Raw genomic sequence first — 21949 nt, 5'->3', positions numbered from 1 at the left:
TCATTAATCGCCTGCCGGTGAACATGTCAAACTACCGATCAAAGACTTCAGATTTTAGTGTAGGATCAGAGGAATCTTTTATGATTAGCTAAATTTGTCTCAGACGGCCAAATCGTGGCCAAAATCCGGCTTACACACACACACACACGATCGGCTGGTCTTGTGGCTGTCAGAGCAGAAATGGAAGCTGAGGCTCTCTGTGTGCTTCTCTGTCATCTCCGATCACGTTCATAAATTTGCGCGAGCTTACTTTGTCCTGTGTCCAGATCTGTAAACCCACCCGTAGACCCTCTCCTCGAAGAAATCAAACCGAAAACAGACGGATTAAAACACCAGTGGCCTGTTGCACAGAGCAGGTTAAATTCGAGATTAGTTTGAGCAAACTCTGGTTTTTCGGCCTCAAGAAGGTGGATTGGTTTTTAGTAGTGTTCATCACCACGGTAACTTCCACTACACAGCTAATGTGCTCTGGAGCAGGTTTTTTTTTTTTTCTGGGTTCAAGATCGCAAACCCAAACTGTACCAATCAGCTGCAAGAAAAGATGCAATTAAGTCACACCCCCTGTATCTCTCGTTCCAAATTAAAGCAGTTTATAGTGAAAAGAAATGTCTCATCTTTTGGTGCTAATTATTTATATTATTAAATTGTTATTATAGTCGATCGCCTTCCATGTAAAAGTGTTGAAAGTTGAAAGTGAAACTCGAGATGCGTCATTAAGAGCGTACCTGGTCGCATTAGTCTTTTGATCGGCAGAGGCTATTTACGTTATAAAGTTTTAAATATGAGATATATATATTTATATTTATAATTATTATTTTTCTTACACAAACGCATCGATTTGCTTCAGAAGGCCTTTATTAACACCCCGGAGCCGCGTGGAGCAGTTATTTGACAGACAGATGCATTTAATAAAAAAAAAAAATTATGGACTTCAAAAACAGAGCAACTATTACTGCTATTATAATGCTTGGATTAACCAGGACTTTTGTAATATAACTCTGATTTTATTCGTCTGAAAGAAGAATGTCATATACACCTAGGATGACTTGAGGGTGAGTGAATAATGGGCTAATTTTATTTTTTGGGTGAACTATCCCTTTAATACCAGGTGTAAACAGAGCCTCACTATGGAAGTTAAAAAGGAAAGTCTTAAGGTGAAGGGCGTGGTCATTGATCGCTGTGGCTCTTTAAATGGTCTAACCGTTTCATATTGTCTTTATAAGTAACATGCGCTTGAATAAATGAGACTTAAATAATGGAGCTCAATTAAATCCCATCATGATAGAAATTTGTTTTCATTGTAATCTCAATGAAGAGAAGGGAACTGTTCCCCCAACCAAACCATGCTCCAAGAGACAATAAGTGCTTCCTCTGTTGTCAATTTTTGAAGGCCCCCATGCACAGACTGTGGTATTTCCTCTTCTGCTGAAATTAAGTGATTCTTTTCAAACTTATCCATTTTATCTTTCATTAAAGCTGTTTTCTTGGCCTTTAAATGTTAGATTACTTCGAAATAACTCAAAACAAAGCCCCCTACCGAATTAGGTCACCTCTAAGCGATGAGGTGATCTTTTGTTACATCACTCTTTGGAAAATCTGCAGAGATGCATTCTGTAATTCAGACCAGTGAAGTGGAATAGACTTGCATAACGAAAACACTGCGCGGCCGTGTGGTCTGAGATCTGGAAGCATAATGGTGGGTGAATGCGGTCGCTCCGTCCTCACTTGGAGGCAGGATAATGGAGGATGATCTTCACAAACATAACGCAAATCAGGTGTTCTTTTTGTTCACATGGCTCTAAGTCATTCTTGTTTTTCCAGATTTCTGTGGTTTAGTAAGTGAAAATTCTATCTGACAAGTTCATAATATTGTGGGGGTTGGCAAAGTGGGTGTGTACACGTGCAAGCCAGAAAGCGTATGATGCATTCTGACAGCTGTGCATGGTGAAGAGAGAGGGAGAGAGAGCAACACACAATCCGCCAATCTGGTCGCAAGAGATCAGGTTGTATAAAAGGGCGGCGCTCCTGAGAGAACTTCCTCTTGGAGCAGCAGATTCATACGCTGACCTCTCATGCTGTTTGCAGTCTGACTGGCAGAGGTCTCCACATTTAAAGTCCAACTTTCGGCTGCTAGACATGCTGTTGCATAGCTAACCTTATTGGTTTTTCCATTCCAGCTGTTTCTGGAGTTTGCCCCTGGAGCAACATCGGAGTCATCTTTCCATTTCCTGAACAAGCGTGCAATTGCAGCAAGGTTGGTAGATGCATCCCAGACGTGTATCTACCATTGCCTTCTCCCTTCTTACCACTTAACAAGTGGTTAATGTAGTTTGAGCTGCTCGATTTTGAGTACCAAATGTGCAGTCGTTAGTCTAAAATGTCTAGTTGTTGTAAACCCCAATGAGTTGGAATCGTCGTTTAATGATCAGTTCTTCTGAGTAATGGTGCCTTGCAGGATATGGGCGAGTTTTACTTCTGTTTCTTATTTGGGTCAGAGTAGGTCTGGTTCAAACCAGCACAGTATATTGTAGTGTATTCAGACAACAGACTACTGTCACCGTGACGTGATTCTCTGCGTTTGTCCGGGATTGTTGCCTACGGCGTGAAGTGTTCCCTTGCTCTGGCGTCAGCCATATTTGGTGTTTTATGGCAAACAAACTCTTCCTTTAACCCTTATTTTGAACTTTGCTTTGCAAGGACCACTTCAAGGTTTAAACATCATTCTTCTAATGTTTTTCGATCTGAATAAGAGGTCCTTTCCCGCACTTAATTATTTAAACGTTCATTATACATTGCACTAATTGACTTGTCCTCTCTGGTCTACAGCTTCGGTTTTGCACAACCCTCCGGGAAGTTTGTTTCAGCCGAGTGGTGCACAGAAACAGCAGAGATGATCATCAGGCTCGGCAGACTCACTCCTGGATACTTCCGTCTCTTGCAGGTGGGTTTCTTCAAATCTTTTAACTTGCTTAAATCTGTGAAAAGTGAACCTTTGGAACCAGATTTTCCTCAATCTCTATTGTACTGCGTAAACATGCTGTAGCTTTCTGAAATCAATGTCCTTCCTGCAGAAAAATTCACTTTTTTTTTTCCCTTTACAAACTAAGCTGCATAAATTGCTTGCTCTGACATTAATATGACTGTTCACATTTACACGGGGTTCACCAAAAAAGTGCATCAGAGAAAAATAAGACTAGTATGAGATGACCCCTTTAAAATGCGTGCATGTGACGCTTACATAATGGCTTTTGCTAGAAGCAAGCAGTGTTTGTTAGTTTGGGATGTGTAAATGTCCATTGGAAAGATCAGACTGGTGCCGGTCTGGCTTTTACACTGCATTCCTCATGGCTAAAAGCGAGCGACTCTAATTATATGAACAATGACCGTGAAGGGCTGAATGAAGGCTGTGTACACATGGGAAATACCAGTTTGAATTTATCCATCATGAGCTTGATGTAATTCTCACGACTTGGAATATAAAAATAGCAGGAAAGCCGCAGGGGGCAATGGTAGTAAACAAGTAAATATCTTGATTGATTTGTTTTGGCAGACACTCATTCTAAAGTTTTAACATTCAAAACACGATCAATCCTCCATCTTGAATAGCAAATGGTAATACTTGGACCAATATTGGGGTGTAGCAACACTAAACTAAATTTTTCCATAGTATCACAATAGGTTAGATTTGAACCGTTTTGAGCTGCTTTTCCCAACATAAGTTCTACATGTATCATTTCTTGTATTGTGCATGTAGATTCACATGTTTAATGTTCAAGCTTATAACCTCAAATACTGACATTAAAACCCAAGAACATTAAAAATTGTTCTTGCAGTTTGAACAGATCCTCCTGTTTGGTCGTCCGTTAAGTTTTTAATACATACATCACAAAAATCTGTTTGCAATGCATAAAAGTCTGGCCCAAAATAATACCATTAGCTAACCTTATTGTTAAGCCCTGTCTAATGATTGAATGCTTAATCTTAAGCAGATTTATCATCTTACTATTCTATTAGACCCTTCTAAACCTACTTGCTTTAATGGAGATTGCAGAGAGACTTGTTAAACCCTCGTAATGTCGTCACCCTTGAGTTTTGCGGTAGTTAAACCCGAGTGGCGTCATTCAGTGAACAGTATTTGTTGTGATAAGTGGAGTCTATGACCCAGTCATAATCCTTCATATCTGGTTGTACATTCTTATTTAATTAAAGCTTTCTAGCTTTCTGCATGCGTCTTGTTGAATAATGTTTTGGTTGTGCTTAGGGCTTGACCAGAATATCTGAATTAGGGCTGCAACGACGCGTCTGACGTCGACTACGAAAATACGTCGACGTGCGTGGAAATGCATCGACGCGTCGGCGGCACATTATTTACGTTCTAGAATGGAACAGAAGATCTAGAATAATGGCGGCTTGTGCTCCCGGGCATAGTGAAAATGATCATTTATCATATAAAGCCAGACCGCGACATTCAAAAGTGTGGGAGTACTTTAAACAGAAGCCGAATAAAACTGTGCTTTGTTCGCTCTGTAATGCCGGTTTCACACTGCGCGCGGTGGCAGAGCAGGAGCTGTGCGCGTGGAAAGCGAGAGCTTTCACACTGCCAATCAGTGTTGCCAAGTCCCTTTTTTTCCGCGGAATTGGGCTACTTCTACACTGTTGCCGCGGGCTGTGTCTCATGTCCGCGGGTTGAAGCGACCCCAATTATGTGATTATATAGCCCCGGGAATTAGAATTTTAGCAGGCAGCCCTGCAAAAAAACCCCACACATATTTAACCCCCCGAACGCGATGTTTACCAGAGAACCTCCCCGAAACGCGATTGGGCTTGTTTTGGGCTAGTTTTGAGTAACGAATGGGTGGGTTTTGTTGTGAAAACCTGGCAACCCTGCTGCCAGTGTTCTCTTGCGCAGCTGAACCGGTCCGTGGCGCGTGTATTGCAACAGATGGTCACATTTTCCGGGGTTCTTCTCCGACCCCAGTACGTCTCGTGCTTTTATTTATTATGGGCTGCATATATCTCCTGTTAATGCGACCTGGTTCCCCTCTGTCCCAAACGCATATGCATAATAACATGCTGTATATAGGTAGTTTGCATGATTAAAGTAACATTAAAGTTAAGATATGCCTCTAGCTTTAAAGCTACACTGTGTAACTTTTTTAGTCTATTCTAAGCTAAAAACACTTAGTTCTTTCAAAAATATATGTGCTCATTAATGTATATTTACTTCTTTCAAGTAATAAAGTATTCTCGTAAGTTTATAATATGCCATTGAAAATACATAAGGTAATGGGATCTAACGGTGGTCGCCATGTTGCCCCTCCATCTTGAAAGTACATTAGCCAAAGAGGGACATACCCGTAAATTCAAGCTTCGCCTTTGGCGTTTTAACCGGTTTTAATACTCGATGGCACTGTACAAAATTCTCTGCCTCGCGCATATGAGCGTCAACTTGTTCAGACTTGTCTGGTGCATGTGCAGAGAGTTTTCATCTCAGCAGCTCCAGTAACAGAGTTATACAGAGTTTTCCTGGCTTATTTATTCCTCAAAAGTCTGTTTTTCCTTGTGTGGTATTTCTGTGCGTTAATAACTCCGTAAGTAATAATAGTTATTGTCATTGTAGATGTGTTTCAGAGTGTGTCATCACGTAATTCAGTTGATGTCACCTCAGAAGTATTTTTGTGTCAACATACAATAGCATAATGCTCACCTATTTTGTTATCAACAATGTTTATTCGTTTATAGAAAATATTTGCTTGTAATGTATGTTGATGGAAATATGCATCAGGTCTGATCGGCATATTAACAATTGTTATACAGAGCGCACTGCAGTGCTAACGTTAAAGCGCCGCACACACTTTTGTAACCGGACACCGCTTTAGCAGCAGCGGCGGCAGCTCCGCTCCTTTTAATGCAGCTGCATTTAGCGCCTATATATGGTACAATAAGCTCTGGTTTACGGTTACATTATACAAATGTAACTTAGAAGTATAGTTATACAGTTCTTAACTGTGTATGTATATTTACCATCCTTATTTGTTCTCTCACAGAAACCACATTTATGTACATATCCACGCAAACCTGTTTATGCCTTGCAATTGGATGACTGAATAAACATTACTATCATCAAAGTTCACTCTGGATTAGCTGCAGTTCTTTCTAGCTGAATAATTAGGCCAGTTGAGTTTCAACCATCCCACTGCGCACAGAATATCCCACAGGCACCGTGTCGAATGTGGACGAGGTCGAACTGGAAGCCATGTTAATCTTGGACTAAATCGGCCACCGTAGGAGTTAAAACGAAATCGGAATTGAGAGGAACAGAAACTAAAATTCACTGGATGGTCATATACCTTTTCACCACTAGATGGGGGAAAATATCACACAGTGTAGCTTTAATCATTTAAATGTGTCTTTGAAGTTTGGGCAAAAACTTCTGGCAGCTTTAGTCGTTGTTTATGCACATGTATCTTCAAAATAGACGACTAGTTATACTATATTAACACTATGCTGAAAGCTCCCGTATGTGAACCTTTTGCAGATAAATGCAAGTGCATTTTCGTTTACTATTGACACAAATCAATAAGTAAATCATACTCAACTACTATAGTAAACAACTTTTCCTAATTAGGCCTACTCTGTATACATTTTATGATGAATAGTATCATTTATATATTATGTTTAAAAAGCTTCTTGTGTTCATATATTTCATTATAAAATGGCATACTAAGTACACTACCCTTCCTGAAATACAATTAATATTGTCATCATTCATTGATTTCATGTTAAAATAATATACAAATTCACTACCCTCTTTGAAATACAATAATCAGTAAAAAAGAATCATAAGATTAATCCGGAAAAATAATCGTTAGATTAGTCGACTAATCGGAAAAATAATCGTTAGATTAGTCGTCAGAAAAAATAATCGTTAGTTGCAGCTCTGAATACTCGAATATTCGTTCGATGTGTTGGTATTCGATTTTCAATTTTGGGATTCGAATATTTAGCTGGGTTTTTTTCTTTTCTTCTTTTTTTTTCGCACACACCTGCCATCCCCCTCGGCATGATTCTCATTCGCACCTGCATAGTATTGTATTTCGCCAGATTTTATAGTGTAAACATATGCTTTTTTTTTTTTTTTTTTTATAGCCTAGCAGTTTGTAATAGGATGCACCGTTGAATAGGAACCCAACCTCGCTATACTTAATAAATATATTTGCTTCTTCTTAGCGTTCCCTGCAACGGAGTATTCTCTGAGCGCACAACTGCATGAGCTTATATGGAGCAAGCGCATGCCTGATCTTGCATTTTGGGTTAAGCTGCGTTGGTTTGACATTGTGGAAAATAGAATAATAGAATCAAAATGTATTAGCCTTTTTACCCGTTAGGGTTGTGCTTGTGCACTGAGCGGCTGTGAACGAATGCAGCCGTGCGCAGCAAGGTTATTATAGTTTTGCATTTTTAAATTAATTTTTATTTTATTATCGTTTTCGATTTTGCAACAAATTTCAGCTTAGTTTTATAAATTATTTTGCTAGTTTTTATTTTGTAAACACATTTCTATTTAGTTTATATATTTTGTTTCAGTTTTAGTTTTAGTAATTATAGTTTAGCAGAGTTACCAGAACGAAGTGTAAAGACCAAATCAAGATTTTTAATTTCAGCAAAGTTTAATGTTTGCACCGATTAGAGTTTACTCTTATGCAGACATCTTAATAATATAAATAAAATAATGGAATACAGATTTTTTTTTATTTAATGCAATGTCAGCAGCTAAGGCTATATTCATGGCAAAAATTAAATTACAAAAATACAAATATCATATAAATACAATAAAACCAAGCAAACAAACATGTCATATACAAGATTTTTTTAAATCAACTTATGATAAAAATCCAAAACCTTTTCATGCATAATCTTACTAAATAGGTTCTTAAGTGAAATAACTTGATAAAAGAGCATTCTTTAACCCAGGACAGTCCAACAAAATATGTTAAACGGAGAGGGGAATCTTACAAAACATGCATAAAGTTGGGTCTTCACCTTTAAGCAAAAAAGCTTGAGTCAAACTATGACCTATACGACAAAAAAATGGTCTGAGATTGAACAAAGAACCAAATAAATGCAACGTAAAAATATGAAGGTAAAAATGATCAATTCCAGACAAACTCGTTCATATTAAAGATGAAATATTGTTAAACAATTAAAAGCTTATTTATTTAAAGATTTATTCTTCAGTAGTACAATGTAGGCTAGCAGTGTGGCCACTGCTAAAGTCACCTGACTACAGCCAACAAACTGTTGTGAAGACAGTGGGATTAAATAATGGTGTGTGTGTGTGTGTGTGTGTGTGTGTGTCCTGGTATTCCCTAGCCTACTTTGTGGGGAAATGTCTCCACACGGATGATAATATTATTAGTAGTAAATGATTTGTAAAAACAATGATAACACCTTTGTGCCTGTCAATATTATGCGAACATGAAATCTCAAACACACAGTAGCACTGGCTACTATTTCTGTTGCACCTGCGTCTCGCGTCGCGTATGTAACAGCGTTCTAAAAGCAGTGAGCTTAAGTTCAACGTGCATCTCATTACCTTGTCATTTGTTTCCCATTTCACTGCCACGAACGCATTCTTTGTAAACAGCCGTTGAACAGGAATAGCGATGTGTTCACTGCACGCGTCGCGTCAGCGGTTAATCTCCTCAGATCACTTCACGCGCCGCGCTGTAGCTCCATATACAAACACTCCCTCAACCGCTACAGGTCAGATTTTCCGCCACAGTAAAGAGAGTTTATTAAATACGAAAACGAATATTTATTTTTGCTAATTATTTTATTTCAGTTCGTTTTTCATTAAGAGTTGTTAGTTTCGTTTAGTTTTAGTTTTTCATTTATTATGATTTTTTAATTTAATTTCAGTTTACGAAAATATTTTTTGACCAATAGTTTTAGTCTTAGTTTCAGTTTTCGTTTACGAAAATAACCTCGGTGTGCAGTTTACTCTCGGTTTGCTTGAATTTTGGGTTCATTAGCCTATTATTCTTAATGAAATGCACAACAACAAAACAGTCCATGACAAACTCCCTTAAATGGGTGCTTTTACATTTCGCTTTGAAACCAAATCTTCCGCGATCCTACAGCTCCTCACTCTTGTGATGAAATGAAATCTGACACGTTCAGTTTTTAATTGTAGTTAATCTGTTCTCTAACTGACTAAATAATTTTTACCTAACTCGCTGATTAACTACTACTACTAGCTAGTCACGACTGTTTCTCAAAACCGTATTGTTGCAGATTTGTCGTTCAACCCCGTTGGTTAACGATGTCACACAGGTGGTGGAGTAATGACTTTCTTTAACTAATCCGTTTGAGACTGAATTTCTTGCTATAAATTACAGACATGGCATCTGAGGACTACTTCTCATTTTTCAGTTATTTTGGTTTATTTCCAGATAAGTCTCTTCCTTGCATACTAGAGCATGTACACACATGCACTCTTCTGAAACGGTGCTTTAAATCTCTTGACAAACTAAAACATGACATTTGTATACATGTAATAAAAGATCTAGATTGTACTCAATGTCAGCTTGCTTATTTTGCTCAAGATAAGGATTTATGTAATGCAAACAAGAAGCTATGCTAACCACAGGGTGAGAGCTGTCGTTCCAACCACTCAACTTTGTGAATGTTCGTTGGAACTATGGCTTCTGGAAACACAGACTCGTTGAACTATGCAGATAACGACAGCACTTGCGACCATAGTTCCAACTTCCAGGGTTGCGTTCCACTTCAAATTTATCCCCTTCACTCGCTAACTTCCCTCCGTCTCGTGGACTCGGATGTGTGTCATTTCTTTTGTTGCAGAACTTTAAATGAAACCCACTAATCCTTTGATCACTTGGAATTTACTATGGAGCTGATTAATTATTTAAACCCCCCCTATTACTATTTTATACTAGTTTATACTAAGTCAATAGTATAAACTTTGACTGTGAACATAAGGTAGCTACAAGTATTGTGATTTTTAATTCTCAAAATAATTAATGTATCGTACACTTCAGTTAAGCGCGATCTGCTGTGACGACACAATCAAGTTGAATTGTGGGTGTGTATATAGATAGATAGATAGATAGATAGATAGATAGATAGATAGATAGATAGATAGATAGATGGATGGATGGATGGATGGATGGATGGATGGATGGATGGATGGATGGATGGATGGATGGATGGATGGATGGATGGATGGATGGATGGATGGATGGATGGATGGATGGATAGATGGATAGATGGATAGATAGATAGATAGATAGATAGATAGATAGATAGATAGATAGATAGATAGATAGATAGATAGATAGATAGATAGATAGATAGATAGATAGATAGATAGATAGATAGATAGATAGATAGATAGATAGATAGATAGAATAAAGCTGCTTGAGGTGTACATTGGCGTAGACTCGCTCCCTCTGTCAAAATCAAGGGGGCGAGGGTTTGTCCATATAAACTTCCCTCGTCCACTTCACGAAGTGGGACATGCTTCAAAATAGCGGCAAGGATTCCCTGAGAGGAAATGTTTCGGGAAGTGTGCGTGTGTAAAAGTGGAGTGGAACACAGCCGCGAAATGCACCCCTGTTTAGTTCCTGTCTCTATGAAGCCCCTCTTTTTGTAAAGCACACTGTGCTCTGATTGGTCATCTGTTTTGAGCGTGTTTGGGAAATGTCCCGTCCTTAACATAACTGCCAGTTTCTACACACTACTAACGCAACTCAACTTTTTGCATATGCCTCAAGCGGGAATTATTTAAATGAGGAATATGGGAGGCGTTACAGGGAGTTCAGAAACGGTGACCCTGATATAGAGATTAAGGGTGCGTTCACACTTGTAGTTCGGTTCATTTAGTCCGGACCAAAAAATAAAAACAAAACCTATAGTCCTGGTCAGCTTCACGCTGGCATTTTTAACAGCGACCCTAAAGTTACCGAACCAAAGGCATAGGGATACGGTCTCTCTCAACCGGATTGGTCAGCTTTTATGACGTATATTTCGCGAATATTCAAAACAATGCTGTCTGCTGGATTAAACGCCATCATTTTATGCGTGTACATATGGTTTTATTTTTACCAGCTTAGAACTCACGAAGAGCTCATAAAATGTTCAAAACATTCAGAACAGCAGCAGGATTTCCTCCGCTGTATGCAGAAACAAAGATCTGCATATATTGATGAGGCACTTTACCTCCTCGTTGCTCACGTTTGCCCTCTACTCATTTTGGATACACCGATCTTTCCGCGTCGTCAAATCAGCTGACTTATAGCGCCGTATCTTGTGACATCACGTCCTGTTTTTGGTTGGTTTACATGTCTTTGGTCCGTGTTCCGTTCATATTTAAATCGAACCGCACCAGAGTTGGTTTGGAAGCGGGCTGAAACCCATCTTTTTAGCGGCCTCTGTCCGCTTGTTTGGTTCGGATGGCAGCGTTCACATATGTTCAAATGAACCGCACTAACAGAGCAATCGCACCAGGGTTTGTTTAATCGAACATGACAAGTGTGCACGCACCCTAACTCTTGCTGGAGGGACTTTGCAGAGCTTTTTCATGCTGAAACGGCAACATAAAACACTAAAGAAAGTTACATCGTGTAGATTTAATGTCCTTTTTAGCCACTTTTGATTGCAAACTGGCAGAATGACGTTCCTCTCCTGCTGTCGCTTTATTACCAATAAATATTTAATGATTCCATATAACCCACACAAATGAGCAGGACATTGTGGACATTGAGCAAGTCAATTTCACTTGTTAACGTTTTTAATCCTTTTTCCCGTTGTTTTTGCAGAGGCAGGTAGCAGGAGAGATTCAGGCCCCGGCGCATGACCGCTCTGTCAACCAGATCGCCATGATGCTGGCCATCATGGGCCTTAGCGTGTCCTACTACAGTGCCAAACAGATGACCGAGAAGGTTCACCATGAGCCCGCCCAGCGAAGGGATGTGTGAGCTTCAGAGTGACGGAGAAGACTAAGCCAAACTGAAGATGCAGTTGGATATCCAGATGTTGAAGACGTTCAGACTGTCACACTACACTTTTCTATAACGGTTGGATCTCAAGGGATCACACACACCATGGGGCTTCTACGTAGGGGATCTCTTGCTTTAGTTTCGCTCTCAATGGCGTCTGGAGGGGGTTGAATGTTGTGTCCTGAGTTTCGATAGCTGCCGTGGTACATGCATCAGAGAGTCAGTCAATTCTGCTGTAGGTTTATAGGTAAAAAACTCGAGCTCCATCAGCGCATGACGAGATATGGAGCTCAACTCTGAGCCATAATGTATTTTATAAAGGGAAGGAACTCTGCATTTGAGATGTACCAAGGAACTATTGAAAGCAGGGCCGCTGCACAAGGGTGAAATGCTGGGTTTATTTCAGATTTTCCCTATAAAGATACTATTGAAGAACGTCAGAGACTTGAGGACTTATAGTGGAGGCACTGCTCTACAATACTACACTTGTTTTAGACACTTTAGGAACTTTTTTGCAGGGCCTTATGTTAAAGTTACTTGTTCCTTTCATAACAAACAATCTCTTCATATCATCTTGTTTGTCCTGACAGATGGCTTCAATCTTTAGATGTTAAAGCTGACTTTCTATGTGCAATTGCATGAGCTTGAAGCTGTTTTGTTTTGTTTTTTTAGAGAAACCAATCCATATGTTGTTTCTAATACTTTTTATGATAATGTGATAATGATGATGAATGTATTGTATGTTGCTATATTTTTAAGACACAATGATCAAATAAAGCTGTGAATAATTTGAACACGATCAAGTATTGGGAAGCAAGTCATGACTCAAGAAGGTTTAGATGAATGTTGCTATAAAAGAAATTATCAGACTCATCGCTGTTGATAACGTCAATCCTGCTGAGTCGAGTTCTACGCCGAAACCATATGAAAGGTTTTCCTGTCGACACGAGCGTGCTGTTGAACAGGAAGTGGGCATAGCCTCAAGCAACAACTTCCTCTATCTGCACGCAATATTTGTCAAGCAGCCTTGCCTGTTGCTTCGGGCTTGACGTCTGACCCACTTACAATATTACAATAGATGTCAGTTTAACCCAACATTTGTACACCATGTGACATGAGGTGCATCTGCTCCATCCCTCCCCTGAAATGCTAAGCAATTTAGTCCTGAATCACGCAGATGCGTCTACCAAGACTTCATATGCATTCTCAAAGTGTCCGAAGGGGTTGCTATGAGGGTGTTAACATCTTTCTTGCTAGATAAAGTCAATTGTTTATACCTGGATAATAGATCTGGTTTAATGTGGTTGGAGAATTTATACACATCAGCCTCATTGGGGACCTATTATACCCATATTTTTTTTTTATTGTTTTAAGTCTTGATTTTGAACACATTATTTTCCCATATTCTCCATTTTTGCGGCTCCTCGCTTCCCAGTCTGTCAGTAATGCGCTGTTTAGTTCCGGTCTCTATGAATCCCCTCCTTCTGAAAAGCACACTGTGCTCTGATTGGTCGGCTGGAGCAGTGTTTTGTGTTTGGTCAAGCACTTCAAGCGTGTTTTGGAAATGTCTAACTACTAACTCACTCAACCAGCCCCTTTGTTTTGTATGACTTGGGCATTCTGTGTCCAAAACTGCATACTCTCTTGAGTAGGTACTGGTTTTGAATAAGTAATTACTTCACGAATTGCTAAAAAAGTATGTTCTATATAGTATGAATGTAATCCGGATGTACTACATCCACCATGTTGTCATGATCATGTGACCTGCCAGCGTCAGTTGCATTGCTTCACTGCCCTTCATAAATCCTCTCCTGTGGCCTCATGGGATAGTAAAGTGTCCATCGTATGCACACTTCAGAATCTCGCCGGTAGTAGTAGGTCATCCGGTTACTTTTTCAAAGTATTGCAAATTCGTACTTACTACTTTCGTCACTGTTTTTCGCCTATTAGATAGTAGGGAAGCAATTTCGAAAGCAGCCATTGTGACGTTTTTTTTTTTGTTCCCGGAAGAAACTCAAGACTACAATTTAAGACTTTATATATAGGAAGACTCCGATTACTTATGAACGGGAGAAAGTGCCATGCCCGATATGGCAAATAAGCCCCGCCTTCTAAATGAAAGAGCCAATTGTTGATTAGCTTTGTCCAGATTGAAAAATTCAGTTTTTTTGTCATGATTCGAGCGTTTAGAAACCAAATTTATGAGACAGTTGTCAGATTTCATTGGTGATTTCGGATATGAAATTTAATCCTAAGCTTTGCGAACAGTTTTGGAGAATAATTTGAGACGTTTCCCCATTCAAAGAGATGGGAGCTGCACTTGCACACCCGAGAGGCGTTTCAAAGATGGCCACCGAGTGAAATGACTCATCTTAAAGGGACTTTGCACAATGGAGGCGTTTCAGGGAGTTCAGAAACAGTGATAGATATAAGCCCGTTTCCACCAAAACGTGGAACAATTTGTACCAGGAACTTTTTTTCCACCCCAGACCTACTACTGTCTGCGTTTCCACTGCGGTCTAAAATACCGTCAAGATTAGGCAAATTAGTCCAGAGACGTGGGACTGCGCGCGACTGCTCCTCCCAGTCACAGACGGACAGTAATAATTTTTGTGCGATACTGTTTGCAACAATAACAAGTGGAGGAGATTCAAGCAGCGCTGCTTTTGCTGGTTATGTATTGGTTTACTAAAGACGTAATTAACAAAATGGCGGAAAAGAGACGAGCACTGATACTAAAGCGTATTCTGAAAGCTCGTAAAGCTAGATTTAAAATAAGACAACGTATGTTATTATCAGCTATTACGGACATTGACCGTGAGATGGCTGAGATGAACGCGCGCCATCAGACAGAAAGGGCAAGACTGATATTTACTGAACGCAGAACTTTTCGCGAGACTTTTAAAAATGCCGGTTGAAATAAAATGCTGTGTGAGCTCAACCAGTCAGCATGTTCAGCGCCCAAGTCCCACCCCCGAAAGCTCCTGAACTTTGAAAAAGTACTACCTCGCGAGCAGGGCCGTTTGGAGGGGGAAATATTTACCCGGAAGTTCATTTAGACCCCGGTTCCCACGGTCGAAACACACCGAGTACCACCCCAAAGTTCCTGGGGAAAGTTCCTGCGGTGGAAACGCGGCTATAGGGAATAACTCCTCCTGGAGGGACTTTTCCTTTTGAGCTTTTTCATGCTCAAACAGGAACATTACACACTAAAAAAAGGAAATGGGACCCCTTTAACTGTGTAGTTGCCTTCCTGATTTTGGTTAACTTGATCCAAACTACCAGTCTACCACCAAATGTTTCTTTGACGCCATTATTTTCCCATTACTACCACGCAGTTAATACCCCATTGCTGTCTGTGTGGGAGCGGATGTGTTCTTAAGCGTTCGCTTGGATGCTCCGGGCAGATGTGATGTCCTGTGACAGGCCGAGGCCACATTGCACGACACGTGTGTTATTCCGCCTATCACCGTTAGCTCCTCCCCTTTCCGCTCTGCTCTCTGATCACTGGGCAAATTTGCCCCAAAAATACTGCTGGGGCAGTTCTGACATGCCAGCTTAGGACATGAACCTCAACACGCTCGTCCCATTGGCTGTCTGGTGATGCATCATGGTGACTTTGCAGTTAAACAAAGGGATGGGATCACGTTGGCGGCGGCGTAATGCACATGGTTGCTTTATAAAAATGCTCAAAAGGGATGGATAAAGAAACGCCTCAATATGAGGTTAGAGAGGCCTTTTCGGTTTGATGTTTTGAAGGTGATTTGTAAGTGTAAGAAGCACTTTGAGACTGAAATATTGGGAGACCGTATGATTGATAGCTTTGTATTAATGAATGACACTGAAATGTGAATTTCACCACAGATGTGATGCTGTCTGTATGTCCGTACAGCTCATGTAATGTTATGTTTCATTAAACTCATTTCAATCATGTCTAATTTCAACTGTTGTTTTCATCTCCTCACACATTTGTCACTTGTGGTTTCAACTGGTGCAAAGCAGGTCTTTTTTGCAAACAGCAGGGGAATAACAATGCTAAATGATAAAATGCAACTTAGTTAGGAAAACAAAATAAATGTGTCCGTTCAAAAGTTTTGGGTCAGTAAGGTTTTTTTTGTTGTTGAAAGAAATATTTTTATTCAGGGATGCGTTCATTTGATCAAAAGTGACAGGAAAGACATTTTATAATGTTACAAAATATTTATTTTTTCAAATAAATGCTATTCAAATGAATGTTTTATTCATCAAAGAATGCTACAAAACTGTATCACAGTTTCCACCAAAAATTGATAACCATAAATGTTTCTTGAGCAGCAAATCATCATATCAGAATAATTTCTGAAGGATCATGTGACACTGAAGACTGGAGTAATGATGATTTCAGCTCTGATCACAGGAATACATTACATTTTACTATATATTCACATAGACAACAGCTAATTTAAATTATAATAATACTTCAGATTTGTATGGTATTTTTGATCAAATAAGTGATCTGTGAGCAAAAGAGACTTTTTTTCAAAAACATTAAACAATCTTATTGACCCCAAACATTTGATCAGCAGTGTATTTTGTTATCAAAGGTCATGGAGGTCATCTAATCAAAATCTACAGTATTTCTCACAGATCCAGTTGAGAACCAATGATTTAAATCAGGGGTTTTCAAACTTTATGATGCCAATGACCCCCAAATATGATGACCCTTTATGAGGGACCCCCTTCCTAAAATGAATCTATTTTTATGTATGAAAAAACAATTAAACTGTTAGATAACTAGTAAGCAGAGGTGTCAAGTAACGAAGTACAAATACTTCGTTACCTTACTTAAGTAGAAATTTTGAGCATCTATACTTTACTGGAGTAATTATTTTTCAGCCTACTTTTTACTTCTACTCCTTACATTTTCAAGCAATTATCTGTACTTTCTACTCCTTACATTTTAATAATAGCCTCGTTACTCCTATTCCATATCGGCATGTTTTCATTCCGGCTTGTCGTCAAAAAAAAAAACTATCCACTGTATCCAGATAAATCGCGCCATCCGGATAGAGTGAATTTGATTGTGGTTGGATGAGAAGGATAAACCCAAACCATTCCAACACCCTATTGGGTTGTACGCGATCAATCACACCTGCACCTGCACAAATCACACACACCATGTTGCCAGATAGGCCGGGTTCTCGCCGACGAGCACTTTCAGCCAATCAGCGATCAGCAGGCAGACGAGCTCATTCATGCCTTTAGCCGGGTTTTTAGCGTGATAACTCGTAGCGGTATATTCCAGTGATCGTTATGCCAGTGGCATACAAATACAGTAAGTTTAATCTACAGTAAAGAATGGGAGAGTGACTCAACCCTCAAACGTGAATTACACCTGTGACTCGAAGACTCTTTATAAATATAACCGTGACTCCTGTCCATCGTCATATACACACTTAGGACATCTGCAACTGGCAACCCGACAGCTGCTGAAAGAGGTTTAAATCAACGATTAATCCGTTTTGACTGTGCTAAGTGCATGTACTTCACGAAAGACATACTGTAGTTTTGTCAAAGCAAAGTGCAACACAAAGGTAAGCGCATTGTTGTTATTTATTTGTTGACGGATTATTGTACAGTATCAATGAATTACGCATTTTGACAGTGGTGTGTGCATTTACGTGTGAAATGCCTGTTAATTACATTGCTTTTTCCAATCTCTATATTGGGCACTTTTTGCACATAAATTGGCTTCTTACTGTTGACATTGTGTTTTTCTGAGGGATTGCCGTTTTGACAGTTTCTACCTGGATAGTCATATTTGATTCGTTTTACTGGGATTTTTTTTTTTTTTATCATCAATGTTATGTTTTAAGGAGATAAAATGGTAACTTACTTATCAATTGATTGTAATGCCAATAAAATAATATCACATTATTTTGGCAGTTAAAGTTTTGGTTTTTTTCTTGGAGTGACTAGTTGCCTATAAGTATTGTAAAGGTGCAACAAGTCAAAATTCAGAGGAATGTTGATATAAAATGTACATTTGGAGTTTTTGGGCTGGAAATCGTCGACCCAATCTGGCAACACTGATCACACATTCAAATAATGGTTATTGATAACATGCCTCTGAATTTTGACTTTTTGCTCAGTAGTACACATATGGTTCTTTAATATATTTGGATTGTACTAAAATGCGTTGATTTTCAATGGGAATATATGCGGCTGAAACGGGTAGCCTATGCATCTAAAAAATTTCAACATTAACTTTTTAATATAACATTATAGTTATTATGGCCTTTAGACATTTTTTTTTTTTGAGGAGGTGGGGTATGCACTGTGGCGCGGCCTAATCTTTTGTCCTTAAAGGCCAAAAATGAAAATTCTGTCATCATTTACTCACCCTCAAATACTTCCAACCGGTATGAGTTTCTTTGTTCTGAAGATATTTTGAAGAATGTTTGTAACCAAGCAGATTATATGCAACCATTGACAGCCATAGCATTTTGCCCTACTATGGCAGTCAATGGTTGCTATATCTGCTTGGTTACAAACATTCTTCAAAATATCTTCAGAACAAAGAAACTCATACCGGTTGGAAGTATTTGAGGGTGAGTAAATGAAGACAGAATTTTCATTTTTGGGTGAACTACCCCTTTAATGGCATTTTTTCCCCTTACATTACTTTTACTTTTATACTTTAAGTAGTTTTGAAACCAGTACTTTTACACTTTTACTTGAGTAAAAAGCAGAAGTCTTTTTAAACCCTAGTATCTATACTTCTACCTGAGTAATGAATGTGAATACTTTTGACACCTCTGCTAGTAAGTATGACATTATAAATATAACATATTGTTTCCCCATGTAAATTGGCTATACTTAATGTTGGATGTATAAACCTGAAGAAGAACATTTTCAATTAAAAAGGATTTGTATAAGCAACTTTAACAATAAACGTATGTAAGCAGCTTATGTACCGTGTTAAGAATACCGCCTTACAACCCCAGTGAGCGAGATAAAGGGGACTATAGTGAGAAAAACTTGCTAAAGAGAAACAAAGCAAACATATACAATTCTGGAAAGTATGTATACGGCAAGAAAGGAGAGAACAATTTAGAAATGAAAGAATGTTCAGTAGACTTGATCCATTTTTGCCCCGGACCCCAGTTTGAAAACCCCTGATCTAAATCACACCTGGCTAAAAATATGGACTTCAATCATGTCATTACATGTTTAGGCAGTCTTGTATATCCCCACACATACATATCTCTGTTCTTATCCCACGACAAGCACACATACACATTGAGAGGGGGTTTCACATGATGTCTATGGGCTTGGATGGTTCACGTGCCGGTCCTTCGCCGATGCCCACGAGTGGCAGTGTTGAGACAGCAGTCTGATGCTCTGTCTGGACCGTGACAAAGATCACCGTGTGTCCGCAGACACCCTGCGCTCTCAGGATCGGCCTTCTCAGCCGCTCTGTGTAAATACGTGTGTTTCTGTGTAAAAAAATCTGTGTGTTTCTCTCTCTCTTTTCTTCATCAGGGTTTGTGGGAGGCAGTAGTGCTGGATAATTCTGCATATAAACCTGACTTCTGGTCATTTCCAGAGAGAGAGAGAGAGAGATTGTTTTGATTTGATATAGTGGCCAAAAGTGATGTCCGGCCTAGGAAAACTGACATCTTCACCCTTTATTTGAACAATATTAAAGACTATGCAAGCAGATAGCGTAGTAAACTGTTTTATTGATGATGATAATGCGATGAAATATGCCAAATTGTGCCGACATTATTTTTGGCCAGGCTGCCATACAAAGAAATTATGAACAAGAGAGAACCACTGAAATATTAATGACGCAATCCCGCGACAATGAACCAACAACACCTCAAATACAAAGGATACGCCAGCCTGTGACAGCGTGGACTCACCTAAAGGATTATTAGGAACACCATACTAATACTGTGTTTGACCCCATTTCGCCTTCAGAACTGCCTTAATTCAACGTGGCATTGATTCAACAAGGTGCTGAAAGCATTCTTTAGAAATGTTGGCCCATATTGATAGGATAGCATCTTGCAGTTGATGGAGATTTGTGGGATGCACATCCAGGGCACGAAGCTCCCGTTCCACCACATCCCAAAGATGCTCTATTGGGTTGAGATCTGGTGACTGTGGGGGCCATTTTAGTCCAGTGAACTCATTGTCATGTTCAAGAAACCAATTTGAAATTATTCAAGCTTTGTGACATGGTGCATTATCCTGCTGGAAGTAGCCATCAGAGGATGAGTATGGTGGTCAGAAACAATGCTCAGGTAGGCCGTGGCATTTAAACGATGCCCAATTGGCACTAAGGGGCCTAAAGTGTGCCAAGAAAACATCCCCCGCACCATTACACCACCACCACCACCCTGCACAGTGGTAACAAGGCATGATGGATCCATGTTCTCATTCTGTTTACGCCAAATTCTGACTCTACCATCTGAATGTCTCAACAGAAATCGAGACTCATCAGACCAGGCAACATTTTTCCAGTCTTCACCTGTCCAATTTTGGTGAGCTTGTGCAAATTGTAGCCTACTTTTTCCTATTTGTAGTGGAGATGAGTGGTACCCGGTGGGGTCTTCTGCTGTTGTAGCCCATCCGCCTCAAGGTTGTGCGTGTTGTGGCTTCACAAATGCTTTGCTGCATACCTCGGTTTTAACGAGTGGTTATTTCAGTCAAAGTTGCTCTTCTATCAGCTTGAATCAGTCGGCCCATTCTCCTCTGACCTCTAGCATCAACAAGGCATTTTGGCCCACAGGACTGCCGCATACTGGATGTTTTTCCCTTTTCACACCATTCTTTGTAAACCCTAGAAATGGTTGTGCGTGAAATTCCCAGTAACTGAGCAGATTGTGAAATACTCAGACCGGCCCGTCTGGCACCACAACCATGCCACGCTCAAAATTGCTTAAATCACTTTTCTTTCCCATTCTGACATTCAGTTTGGAGTTCAGGAAATTGTCTTGACCAGGACCACACCCCTAAATGCATTGAAGCAACTGCCATGTGATTGGTTGATTAGATAATTGCATTAATGAGAAATTGCAATACAACGCTCTCCATTGACTTTGTATTGCGTGAAGCGGCCTCCTTGTCATTTTTGACTTATAATAAAAAACAGAACAATGTCTAAAAGCTGATATGTGACAACGTGTACAGCAAACAAGCCCAAAAACACAGAACCAAACACCCAAAAGTTTTTATGAGCTGTTGACCCAAAAAACAAGCGTTTAAGGACAAAAAAGTGGATACAGGCAATTGAGACAGAGAGCGACATTTTATATTATACTGAGAGGGGAACGTAATATACTAGAGGGGAACATAATCAGCGATAGGAAATATCATATATAAAACTGACATCTGGATATTTGACTTTACAGTGACAACATGTTTACTGCACACATAGGTATACTGAGTGTCAGGATCCCAAAATTTACCCATTAAACAATAAAGCATCACAGATACATACACTGTAAAGTTTCCGTACTATATACGGTGAATAACTGTAATAGATCTAACCTTACATTTAATTTAATTTTACAGTAAAATACCGTTAAATTTACCGTTTTTGGAAGTGAAAAAGAACAAGTCATTGTGTAATTTACAGTGAAAACCCGTAAATTGACATTCCCAGAATTCCCTGCGTGACACTTCACATTTCTTGTATTTTCATTGCAATAACTATGTTTCTTCTTTGTTTTTTCTAATCAGTTATGTACATTAGGGTTTTATGTTACATCTGATGTTGTTAAATTAATTTCATGTGTTTTACCATGATGTGTTTAGTGTGTGTGTGAATGACACTGAGCACCTTCTATATATTATTATTGTCCTCTTAAAAGCTGCTTGTGATGAGCTTTGATTCATCACGTGATTCTCATCACCACTGTGATTGGTGGTTGTCC

General features: G+C 39.4%; 1 protein-coding gene across 2 annotated transcripts; it reads left to right on the top strand.

Moving 5' to 3' along the window:
* Positions 1–1646: 1646 nt before the first annotated feature.
* Positions 1647–15956, top strand: LOC307138392 (putative transmembrane protein ZNF593OS). 2 transcript variants are annotated; one of them, XM_079836669.1, is made up of 3 exons: positions 1647–1775; positions 2827–2941; positions 11844–15956. In XM_079836669.1, the coding sequence occupies exons 1-3, from the start codon at positions 1747–1749 to the stop codon at positions 12000–12002; spliced, it is 303 nt and encodes a 100-aa protein (XP_079692795.1). In that variant the 5' UTR covers positions 1647–1746; the 3' UTR covers positions 12003–15956. The 2 variants fall into 2 exon arrangements, with proteins under 2 accessions (XP_079692795.1, XP_079692796.1); XM_079836670.1 differs by lacking the exon at positions 1647–1775 and adding an exon at positions 2290–2752.
* Positions 15957–21949: the final 5993 nt, after the last annotated feature.

Source organism: Gobio gobio, assembly GCF_949357685.1.
Source record: "Gobio gobio genome assembly, chromosome: 15".
Lineage (NCBI taxonomy): Eukaryota > Metazoa > Chordata > Actinopteri > Cypriniformes > Gobionidae > Gobio > Gobio gobio.
The sequence above is the reverse complement of the archived record's forward strand: the minus strand, read 5'-3'. Positions and strand labels throughout refer to the sequence as shown.

Excerpts from the sequence above, each read along its gene's own strand:
- LOC307138392 (XM_079836669.1), top strand. The coding sequence starts at position 1,747 with ATGATCTTCACAAACATAACGCAAATCAG. Across the intron at positions 1,776-2,826 it reads ACAAACATAACGCAAATCAG|CTTCGGTTTTGCACAACCCT; the intron begins GTGTTCTTTTTG and ends TCTGGTCTACAG. Across the intron at positions 2,942-11,843 it reads GATACTTCCGTCTCTTGCAG|AGGCAGGTAGCAGGAGAGAT; the intron begins GTGGGTTTCTTC and ends TTGTTTTTGCAG.